We start from the raw sequence: 11,806 nt of genomic DNA, 5'->3' as shown, positions 1-11,806 counted from the left end.
AACCTCCCAATTCCAGGCTGTCTACGGCCAACATTTTTTCATGGTTTAATCCCTACTCTTTTTTTTGGCCATTAAATGTGATGAACCTGTATAGGTTTCACCAGTGCCTCCTCTTTGCACAAATTGGACGTTCAATGAGTGTCGGTCACTGGCGATGGTGTCCAGACAGACCAGGTTTGGAAAACCTGAGCTCCCTGAACACACGTGCACAGCGCTGTCCATTTACTTGCCCCCTGCAGCGGGCCCAGCGCTCCGGGTGACGGGGTGTATCTCAGGGCGCCGGCCAACGCCCCACAGGCCGCTCTAGAAGGTGGAAGGGCGCGTGCGTTACTTTATCCTGATGCAGTCCACCTCCTCCGTGGCCGGCACCGCCGTGGTCCTGAGATCCAGGTCGGCGCTGGACTTGCTCCCGCTGGACGACGACTTCCAGTGCAGCAGCAGGATCCTCTTGAAGTACTTGACGGTGTTGTTCTTGACCGTCACGAAGCACAGGGTGTTGATCATGCTGTTGCTCATGGCGATGCACTCGACCACATAGAAGGCCGTGAGGTAGTGCTTCTCCTTCACGAACACGGCGGGGAAGAAGTCGCGCACGACCGCGAAGCCGTAGAAGGGCGCCCAGCACAGCACGTAGGCGGTGAGGATGCCCATGAGCACCAGCACCGTCTTCCGGCGGCAGCGCAGCCGCTTCCGGATCTGCTCCGTCTGGAAACCCGGCACGCCCTTGAACCAGAGTTCCCGCGAGATGCGCGCGTAGCACAGCGTCATGGCGACCACCGGGCCCACGAACTCCACGGCGAAGATGAAGAGGAAGTAGGACTTGTAGTAGAGCTGCTGGTCCACCGGCCAGATCTGGCCGCAGAAGATCTTCTCCTGGTCCTTGACAATGATGAGAACCGTCTCGGTGGTGAAGTAGGCGGAGGGGATGGCGATGAGGATGGACACCGCCCAGACCACGGCGATCAGGCCGGTGGCCGTTTGACACTTCATGCGGGGGCGCAGCGGGTGGACGATGACCAGGTACCTAGGACGGGAGCGCAGACGGTCAGCCGCCGTGACACAGGGCGGCCGGGTGGCGTGCGCGGAGGAAAACAACAAGGTTATGTGTAAGGGCTTTCGAGAAAAGAAGGCCTGCCCTGGGCCCCAGCTCCGCCCCTGACTGCGGCAACCTGCAGCCTTAAGCGGGTTCTGTTCAACCTCTCTGAATGTTTTCTTATTTGCAAAAGTTTGTGACTGCTTTTAAGGATCCGATATGTTAATGTATACACGCTTCCTGACATACACTCAATACATGGTAACTGCTGTTATTAAATGTGGTCATAATGCCTCCCATCAGCTTCTGGCCTGGCATTATTCCCAGGTCCTTCCTCCTTTCAGGACCATTCATCTCGATTACGCCACAGCCTAGAGCTAAAAGGGGCCTGACAGTTCCCAAGACGTATTGGGAGAACTTGTGCTTTCCAGGGGAAGCCGTGGGCAAAGGTTTGCCTGCATTCCACAATTTTCAAAACACTGTTCTGCATGCAAAGGGAGAGGAAAACATGGGATCATTTATTTTACTTTCCAGGTGGAAAGACAGAGGCCAGTGAGAGATGAGTGACTTTCTCAAGGTCAAATACCATAAGACCCTTGGGTAGAAAACATTTAACCCCATCTCTCATGATGGATGGGAAAATCAATTGAGATTATACATGGATGTGTCTTTTTAAACCACAAAGCCCCAGATAGTAAAAGATACTACTTTTGTTCTCTCAAAAAAATAAATAAATAACCCACTGCTGTTACCACAGCGGTCCAGGAGCAAAGACAGAACACTTTCTGAGGGATGTGAGTCATCTGTGTGGTATGAAAGCCTCCTTCCCAGAGAGAGTGCACATACTTAGCTTTGATTTCCTGGAAGACTTTCCCGTCTGTCAGGGGATGGAGGTTGGAGAAGGAGGAAGATAGGAAGTGAAGCGGGGGGCAATGACTAATCAACATTGGAAATAAACACATTCTCATGTGCCCACAGCCTATTCCAAGAGCAAATGTGACAGGGGTAGGAAAGAAGGCCAAACCAATTCTGTTTCCTTTGAAACCAATCCCTTTGAGGTCATCTTTCCTGGGATTTTGATTGGGAGAGGAGGTTCATTCTTATTTTTTTTCTACTGATAATATTCCTGTGTTTTTGTCCCACCCTCCCCCTCCCATCCCAAGCAGCCAGCTCCATTGAGTGTCATTTGCAGAGTTAACTGGAGTGAGACTTCTGCTATCTTATAGCTCCCAGATATTAGATGAAGTTGAACAGGTTGGGTCCACCCTCTCAACACCCAGCTGTCTGCTTGACAGGCTCCACCACCAGCAACAATCCTTGGCACTCTGGCCAGTCTCCAAGTGCTGACGGGTGGAACGGCACTGTCTGCAGGGTGTTGGCCGTGCTTTTGTCAGTGCACATGTGTGGGTCCTTCACAAAAACCACGGTGCTCCTGCTACAATGAATGCACCAAACTTGCTCGGCCTCATCACAAAAACTCAGAAGTTAGTGTTTTTGCTCTCACTAGCTCTCTCTCTATCTGCCCCATCATTTTCTGTTGATTACTTGTCAAATAATATTTCTATATTCATACATGTTTAGTATATGAATTTTCACTATGTAATTCTATTCCTTCTTTTCCCAATAGTAACTTCCTACATCTTTATAATGTTTCAAAGTCAAAGTGTTTTTTCAGTGAACAAGTAGGAGACAAGGACGATCTAGGAGCCAGAAGACCAAGAATCTAACTCAGCTTTGCCCCAAACTTGTTATGTGAACTTGAGCTACTTTCCTTAGCCCTGTGGGCTCAAGTTCCTCATGCGCAACATGGAATACCACCTGCCTCACCAGCTTCACAGAGATACTGTGAGGCTCCAAGCAGACATGCATATAAACAGCAATAGGCTATCAATACACAAGAAACTATTCCCATGCTAAAATGTATTTTTTCAGTGTTAGTCTGTATATATAGCTATTTTCTTCTACCTGTTTTTGGCAAACACTGCATTTGCAAGTTCTCTACTACTTTCTGTTTTATTGGATCTACTTTATTGATTCTACTTACTTTCCATCAAAACTGACTTTCTCTGACATCACCCTAACTCCAGCCCTAGGGTTAGCACCAGGAATTGAGCAAGAGGCCTTCCAAATACATTTACCAATAAGCAAATTATAGAAATTGTTTTAAGGATTGCCACCTGCCTTGGCTATGCTAGGATCAGAACTCAGAACTCTAGTATTAGTAATACTTGCTTATGTTTATAAAGCATCTTACAGTTTACAGAACATTTTCAAATCCACTTTCCCATGAGACTGGGTAAGAGAGTGAAGATACCCATTTTACAGATGTGCAGACTGAGGTTTGGAGAGGCTAAATAACCTGCCAAAAGCCACATAGCTAAAAATTGACAGAACCATGATGCAGACCCACCCATATCTTGCTCCAAATCCAGTGGGCTCTCAAATATCCCATTTTCCCCCTCCCTTTTCAACCAGAGCAAGCAATATCCCTTCCTCCTACCCTCCTGCTGGCATTGAACAGTCCTTCTCTTTTCTCTCCATCACAGTTGGTTTCTACCTATTGATGTTCCAAGAAGGAGTCAGGCAATTGACAGCTACTTTTCTCTGCTTATGAGTATGCCCTTGGCTTGCCCTGTGTGTCTACCACTACATTGGCTCAGGTCCAGATCCACTTAGAGCCAACAAAGAATGAAGGCTGCTAGACAAAAAAATGTCCAGGCAGTAACCATGTGATGATAGTGAGCTGGGTGATTAAACAAAGAGCATTTGGACTCCCTCTCTGTCCCCAGGACACAGCCCCAGATCAAACCATGGAAGTGGAGGTTCCAACAGCTACTAGGCCGGTCATGGAATGGGCAGGGATTGCATGACTTACTCCTTGGGCGAGCCAGCTCTGACCAATAAGCTCCCTGGGTAGCATTTGTGCGACCTAGGATGGAGTGTACTTACTCATGCCTTGGCTCACCTCATTCAGACAGAAGAGAGCCGCTAATGGGCAGGCAGACTGACCAGTTTCCCCTGGATTTGGGGTAAAAGAAGAGAGGGTCTTGCAGTGCCCCACGTGCTCTGGGATTTGAGGGATACACCTCAAGGTCGATGTCGATGTCTCCACATCAAAAAGGGAACGAAGATTGAGAGGGCCAGGGTCCTCTGATGATCTTTTTCAGTTTCCTGCTGCCATTAGGTCTGGCTCTCTGTGCCTAGATTTTGAGATCTTCTGGAATATGACCCTATCTCCTTTCTGATCTCTACTTTCCATATGTTCCTTGCTTCTGCCCCACATACCTCCACAAGGGACCTCATACCTCAAGCACTCCCACTTCTAGGCTGTTGCAAACACCTTTCCTCTGGGAAAACCTTCCCTCTACTTTGCTGTTCACCATTGGTTGAAAGCCACTTAAAATTCCCCCTCCTCCATGAAGCCTCCTTTAACTACTCAGGTACATGATAATCTCACCCTTCTCTAAATTTCATTTAAAATTTATTCTTTACTTTTTCCTTTAATTGGTTCATAAATGTTCCCTTACTCCCCATCCACCTAGTGCACTCTAGGTGGTAAGCTCCAGAGAGCAGGGATCTTGTCTTATTTCCTTTATAAGCTTTTGCTGTCTGTGAATTTTGGACACCTAGGATTTTAGTGAAACTTCACTCTCAGTAGTTCCTGGCACTTAGCAAATAAAAATGTAGCCAGCCATGGTGACAGCTTTCAAAGATTATAACCTTTTTTGGAAAACAAGACATAAATGTGTTTACCCAGCCAGCATGGACTGGGAGACAGCCCAGGGCTCAATAATGAAAGGTTGCAAGAGCAGGAGAGGGGGTTTGAGACATATGTTGAAGACAATGGAGTTATTAGAGGTCTTTAGAGCCAGAGAGGGGAGATGTGCAAGACAGAAGATTAATTTGGCTGCTGTCTTGCTTCCTTCCCTCAGACCACAGGGGCCTTCTCTCTGTTCCTGGAACCCATCAGGTTTATTCCTGTTTCAGGGCCTTTGCACTTATAATTCCCTTTATCTGGAATGCCTCTTCCCAGTCTTCACAAGGCTGGCTTTTTTCCTTTCTTTTCCATCATTCAGAGGTGGGTTCAAATGTCTTCTTCTCAGAGACACTTTTCCTCACCCCACACCTGGTAGCTGCCACCCTCAGTCCCTCTCAGTGTTTTTGTGTTTGTTCTTGTTCGTTTGCTTTTGTTCAAAACATTTCTCATGCTCTAAAATTACCTTTCTTGTTTGTTTGCCTGGCCGTTCCCTCTCCCCACCCTATGGACATAAACTCCATGAGGGCAAGGAGCTGTTTTTCTTCCCATCACATCCCCAACGCGTAGAATAGTATCTGTCACCGTAGAATAGTATCTGTCACATGTAGTCGCTCTACAAAAATGCACTGTTTGAAGGAATGAATGTTTAAGGTGGATTATGAGGGGAGTAGGGTTGGCAGAGAGCAGAGAGCCAAGAAACATGGAAAGCCAAGAGGAGACCGTGATAACCCAGCTTTGAGTGAACAAGTGGGCGGGAAGAGTGAGGACTGGCAGGACCTGGAAATGAGATGAATGCTGAAAAAGGGGGAGAGCAGCCAGGACAGAGGAGACTTGCTAGTTTAGATGCCTAGGAGAACCACGGAACCAATAACAGAAATGGAGAAGTGCAGGCAGGTAGAAGAGTAATAGTTCTGTTCTGCTATATCTTGATAGCTGTGTTTCTTAGAAACCTTGTGTTGTTATTTTTTAAATCACATCAAAACAATAACTTCAATGAAAACAGAGAGGTTAACCGATCATAAATATTCATTCATCTATCTGTGCATCATTTTTAGTTGTTGTTCCTTTAAATTCAAAAATGATAATACCCACTGTTCACTTAATGTTTATTCTGTTTTAAACATTGTTCTAACAACTACATATATTATTTAATTTAATCCTCAAGGCAACCCTATACATAAGTTTTTCTTATTCCCATTTTATACATGAGAAAACTGAAAGAGAGTAGGTCAATAACTAAGATAAGGCCCTACAGCTAACAGGTGGTACAGCAGGAATCTAAACTCAGGCAGAATAATTTCTAGCTTTATTTTCCTACAGAAACTTCATGTTTTAAAAAGGTATTTGTACAACCACAGGTATACTGTTGTATCAAGACAAAAATTAGTTGCCCAAAACTAAACAAATCAAACCTGAAAATCACTAATCAAATCCTGAACAACACACGAAGCCAGACAATAATCAGTGAGGTCTTGGACCACAAAATTGAAATTAGATGGTAAAAACACACAAAAATAAAAACAATTTGGAGCAAAGATCACAAACATCAATAAAGGAACTTAATGCACTGGCGCAGCTAGTTAGCTGGCCAAGGCTGTTGGATGGCCCTGTGCAGGCAACAGCACTTTCCTCCAATGTCTGGGTGCAAGTTTTCATTCACAACCCTACTCTGAACAACAGAAGTCTCCACGCTGCCATGCAGGTTCCCCAATTAATCTTTTTTATTGTATTTAGATTGCATTAAACTCACGCTGCAAGAGAGATGCCTGCAGTATTTCAGACAAGCAGAGTTTGGTATGAAAGTAGGGAAAGGGCTTGCACGTGTTCAGTAGATCGACACAGATCTCAACTCTTACATGTTCAAAGTAACCCAATGCCCATTAACTTACCCTTGTTTCCCTCCCCCTTGAAGCCACTCCCCACTACAGTATTATATCTTTCAACAGGTGGGTCCCCACATGGTAAAATGGATCTTACCCAGAGAAAGGGTCCCACCCCACAGCAGACACCTACCTGCCTCAGTCAGTGGCTGAGAACACCCCTTATGAAAAGATGTCTTGCTAGAACAAAATTTCAGGAAATGACCCTGTATGCTTTGTCCTGTTGGTGTGCTAAGAGAGATGGTGGCAGCTTCTACTTGCAGAAAAAGTCAAAGATAAAGTCCCTGGAGCTCTTCTATGACAGTTATGAAGGGGACTTAGGGAGCAGATACCCAGCTTGACTGCCCCCCTCCTGCTCCTCCTGTAGGTCCACTCATGGCCCATGCCTGGATGGACAGAATTCTGTGGGGCTCTGTGACTCATGTGGAAGATCTTGGCCAAGGAGAAGTAGCCTTCTGCAGGGATGACACTCTAAGCATCTCCTATGGGTGACAGACCAAGGGCTGTTTAAGCTGCTAACTTCCTTTCATGATCCTTCCCTGGAGAAAGGAGGCCAAGGCTCCAGCCCTCAGTGGTTTTAAAGCCTGGTTCCTTTTCAACTCCCTTTCCAGGTTATTGTATCCATGACTATCCTACCTATAGCTCCAGAAGACAGGCTCTATTTGCTGTGCTGCTGCCCGGAACATTGTCATGGGGTGTCCTGACTAAGAGAGGCAGGCTGAACTCACCAGAGCCCTGAGGCCATGGAACAGGGAGAACATCTGCGCTTCAGGCTTTCTGGGTTAAGGGAGAGAGACGGGCTGTTCAGATCCAAGTACACAGAGACCTGATTTGACCTTCAAGGTAACTGTCTCTACGCTGTAGCAAGGTGTTTTGTAATGAGAGTCTAACTTTCGGCAGAGGAGCTTGCAAAGACTGTCCCCAGGGAACCAGAAACCACCCTGGCGATTAGCACAGGTGATTATACTAAATGAAAAGACTAAGCATAATATCAGGAAGATTTGCATAGGCTGCTCTTACTGATCTTATTTACCATCACTAGAAACAGGTCTTGTATACTGCTGCATGCAAATGCATGAAGAAAGGCAAACTGACTTACGCAACAACTAAAAAGAGTAAATAAGCATATGTTCCCTTTTGTTTCTTTTTTCCCCCAAAAAAACAAATTCCTCAATCTTATTTTTAAATCCACTTTTGCTGGGGGGGGAGGGTCAGGTTTCAGTAGAGGAGGTCTTGATAGGATAGAAACCCCCGTCAAGAAATCCAAGTTGACTCAAGAGGTACCTGCCTAACATTTAATCTCGTCCCTCCACACCTCCTCTCTCCTATCTGTAGACCTTGAACAGATACAACATTTAGGCACATGTCCATAGCAGAGGGATCTAAAGCCTTCCCACTGCCCAACTTAAGGGGGCTCGGCTACCTCCTGCCTGCCCACAGCTAGAAATCTAGAACCCTTCTCGCTGTTCAGTAAACGGGTTAATGTTTGATACTACACTTCATCTTCACCAAAAGGCCAAGAAGCGATGGGGACAACTTTTAAGCCCTTGTGCATCCACATCTATGGGGAACACAGATCTCTTTCATCAATCACAACTGCAATTAACAATTCCAGTCCCCGTTCCTTTGCTGTCCCCACTGCCCCCTCACTCACCTGTCCACAGCAATAGCCAGCAGGGCATTGGTGGAGACGTAGAGGGAGACAGTGCGCAAGTAGTTGACAGACGCACACAGGATGTGGCCATGCTCCCAGGAGAGCTGGCGCACCACGTAGTAGTCCATCTCAAAGGGGCAGCAGACAATGGCCACCAGGAAATCGGAGACGGCCAGATTGGCGATGAGCAGGTTAGTAAGGTTGCGAAGTTTCTTGTAGCGGGCCAGGGCAGCAATGAAGATGAAGTTGCCAATGCCACAAACCAGCATGATGCCCACCAGGGCCATGCCAATGACAATCTTGGCAGCAAAGAAAGTCCAAGAATTGGTCACGTCTTCATCTTCATCCAAGGGCATGTCGTAGTCGCCATAGCTGAAGTTGAATGGAAAGGAAGCAGCTTGGGTTTCGTGGGGGTCAAGCACAGAAAGGAAGCTGGTGGAGATGGTGGCATTCCCATCCATGACTCCCACGGTGAGCTCCGCTGGCCAGGTAATGCCTTGAGCAGCACTGCTCAGAATCCCTCTGGGACAGTGTCTGGGCAGCTGATGTCTCCTTTCTCTGCTGACACTCAGTTCTGCCTTAATGAGTCAGAGTGTCCCTGCCAGCATCCTTGGGGTACAGTACTGGAGGTCCATCCTAAGCCTTTAAAAGACACACAAACAGTTGGCTGCATATCTGGGTGAACCTGGCCAAATTTAAAGCCATCCTATAACCTAAACAGATCCATTAGCCACATGCTCAGAGCGAACACTGGGTGATGGAGTGGAAATAAATGAATCAGTGAGAGAAAAGAAATGATTAACAACCACATACCACTCATTCAGAGATGGGTGGATTGCTGTAGAGACAATCGGGCGCTGACTCAATGTACTTCCCTTACACTAAAGACCCCGAAATGTTGCACTTTTTCTCAGGGACCAAAGTTGGATGTGTGGGAAGGCTGAAGGGAAGGAAAGTGACCTGCTCCAAACTCCATTCCCTACCTTGACAGCCTGAACTTTGTCCTTCGTGAATTGTCCCATTCCGTCGCTTAAAAGAAGTGATTCTGAAACCTATCGAGGAGGGAGGGATTTGAGACAACCCTGTCTGCAACTCTGTCTGGTCTCCTTCCTTCTGGCAAAACACTTGCTCTGAAATCACAGAGCCTCCCTAGCAGCCACCTTCCCCTCTCCTCCCTGGGCTTGCTGTTCCCACATCCAAGTCTACAGTGACCCTAAAAGCCAGGCACGCCAAGGCTTGACGCCAGGCAGAGGCTACAGGGTTGAAGTCACAGCCTAATCTCTGAATGGCTTAGAAAAGGGGCTCGGGGGCAAAAAGCTTTCCTTGACTGGTTGTGTGTCCTGAGATAAATAGCTTAAACTCTCAGTTTCAACATCCTCCAGGCAGGAGGAGTTTCCTGGAGAGGGAAGACGTTACACCCTAGAACTGCAAGGAATTACTATCCAGTGATCAGGCCTCCGCAGTCAGCTGCAAAGAAGGGAAGGAAAATCCTAACCGGGATGACTCCATCACATCATATAATGGGGCTGGGTGGGAAGTGGAGAGTGGAGGGGGGGGCTGTCCACTACACTGCTGGGGACAAAGGACAAGAGGAAGTCCCCCTGTCCCCTGCCCCTCATAGGGCCTGAAGACATCAACCAGGTTGCTGGGATAGTGCTGGAAATGTCAGGAAAGCCAGAGAGAGAAGATAAGTATGGAAAACCCGAGGTTCCTGGAAAAGGGAGATACAAGGAAGATACCTAGGACGCCCGGGAAAGCCTGCTGCCCTGTTCCTCAAAGGCAAGACATCTGGAGCTTGTCTTTGGGGGGCCAGGGTTAAAGTCCCTCTGTACCCCAATAAAGTTTAGCCCCATTCTTGCCTCTCTCCCCAGCTCCTCACCCCTGCTTTTCTCAAATTTCCTTCCTCTGAGCCTTCAGTTCTGTCCCTCAGGCCTTGCTCTTTGCCCCGTCAGGTGTGAGCTGCAGAACCAAGAGCTGAAAGGTCAGGGGGGCTCAGGCCTGCAGCCCAGGGAGGTACAGCCGCAGCCCGGGGGGGGGCCGTCCACACTCCTGGCAGCCCCTGTGTCTTAGAGGCATGTCGCCTCTGGAGGGGAACCCTACGAGGCTGTCACCCAGAAGGCTCAGAGTCAGGTTTTAAAAACAAAGTAACAAAAACTTGTGGGGGGTGTTAGGAGATTTTAGGATTTGGGGAGACGCTGCCCATTGATCTTTAGCAGATGAACCCCATTTTCACCCGGCGTCCTCTGGGGACCCTGCCATTCAGCGCTGCCCCCGGCCAGGCCCCTCCGCCCCCTTCCCCGTCAGCACCTGGCGGCCTCCCCGCAGGCCCCGCTGAGAAGCCCGCTCTGCTCCCGGCTGTGTCCTCGGAGCCTCCGAGTCTACACCCAAGGGCAGGAGTGGGGAGCCGGCACCCCGAGGAGAGGAGCCGGGGTGCGAGCCCCGGAGGCCCCTCCCCACGCAAAGCCCCGCCGCGCCGCGCCCGGAGCCTCCCCGAGGGCGCGCTGCGTACCTGCGGCGCCCGGGCCCGCGGACCCCGGCAGGTGTCTGTGCTGCGGGCGGGGGCAGCAGCCGCTGCTCCCGGAGCCCGCGGGGAAGGGCAGGTCCCTCTTCTCTTCCTCCGCCTCTCGGGGCCCTTTCCCGGCCCGGCGGGGGTTGCGCGCGCGCCGCGGCGGCGGACCCGAGGAAGGGGGCTCCGCCGCGAGGCCCCGTCCCGCGCCCGCCTCGCCCCCGACGTCCTCGCCCCCGGCGGCCAAGGGACGCCCCGGCGCCCGCCCCGGAAGGCGTGTCGGGTCCGGCTCGAAGCGGCGGTGCCTAGGGGCGGCCCGGGCACGCACGCGGCTGGGGGCGCCGGCGTGGTCCCCGCGCAGCCCCGGGCCAGGACTCGCCGGGGGGCCGGCGGGCGGGGCGCGTTCCCGGGACTCAGTCTCCCGAACGACCGCCTCGGGCGGGAACGAGGGCGCCGGCGCTCGGAGCGGGACTGGGCGCGGGTTCTGGGCTAGAGGTGCCCATCTGGCCGCACTGTGCCCGCCCCGGGCCCCGGCGCGGCCGGCTCGCCCGGCAGCCGCAGGCGCCGCCGGAGTGGGTGGACACGGGCCGCTTCGCCCGGGAGCGTTCAGAGCGCCGGGAGGAGCCTCGGCCGCCGCCCCCGGCTCCGCCCGCGCAGGACGCCTGGGACCCGCCCGACTTCGCTCCGGGGCGAGCCCGCTGGACACGGGGCGGCCGCGCGCCCCTGCGGGAGAGGCTCCGGGACGTGCGCCCCCGCGCGGTGCGGGGGGGGGGGGCAGTGCGGTGCGGGGGGGGGCAATGCGGTGCGGGCGGGGGGGGCAGTGCGGCGCGGAGGCGGGGAGGCGCCCCCACCCCGTGTCTGCTCCGAAGGAGGCTGCGACCAACCGGCCGGAGCTCACTCCCGAGCGCCGGGCGCCTTCGGAAGGCGAGGCTTCCTCAGCGGGGGGAGCCCGGCAGCCCCGGGACCCAGCAGCTCC

At 51.0% G+C, this 11,806-nt stretch overlaps 1 protein-coding gene across 2 annotated transcripts; it reads right to left on the bottom strand.

The window, feature by feature from the left end:
- Positions 1 to 275: 275 nt before the first annotated feature.
- Positions 276 to 10,870, bottom strand: PROKR1 (prokineticin receptor 1). Of its 2 annotated transcripts, XM_087823847.1 has the most exons (3): positions 10,834 to 10,870; positions 8,325 to 8,966; positions 276 to 1,024 (listed from the first exon to the last, which is right to left on the bottom strand). In XM_087823847.1, exons 2-3 carry the CDS (start codon positions 8,783 to 8,785, stop codon positions 328 to 330), a joined length of 1,158 nt encoding a protein of 385 aa, XP_087679973.1. In that variant the 5' UTR covers positions 8,786 to 8,966; positions 10,834 to 10,870; the 3' UTR covers positions 276 to 327. The 2 variants fall into 2 exon arrangements, with proteins under 2 accessions (XP_087679973.1, XP_016079729.1); XM_016224243.2 differs by lacking the exon at positions 10,834 to 10,870 and having other exon boundaries at positions 8,325 to 8,973.
- Positions 10,871 to 11,806: the final 936 nt, after the last annotated feature.

The sequence above is a fragment of the Miniopterus natalensis genome, chromosome 13, assembly GCF_054644295.1.
Source record: "Miniopterus natalensis isolate mMinNat1 chromosome 13, mMinNat1.hap1, whole genome shotgun sequence".
Classification (NCBI taxonomy): domain Eukaryota; kingdom Metazoa; phylum Chordata; class Mammalia; order Chiroptera; family Miniopteridae; genus Miniopterus; species Miniopterus natalensis.
The sequence above is the reverse complement of the archived record's forward strand: the minus strand, read 5'-3'. Positions and strand labels throughout refer to the sequence as shown.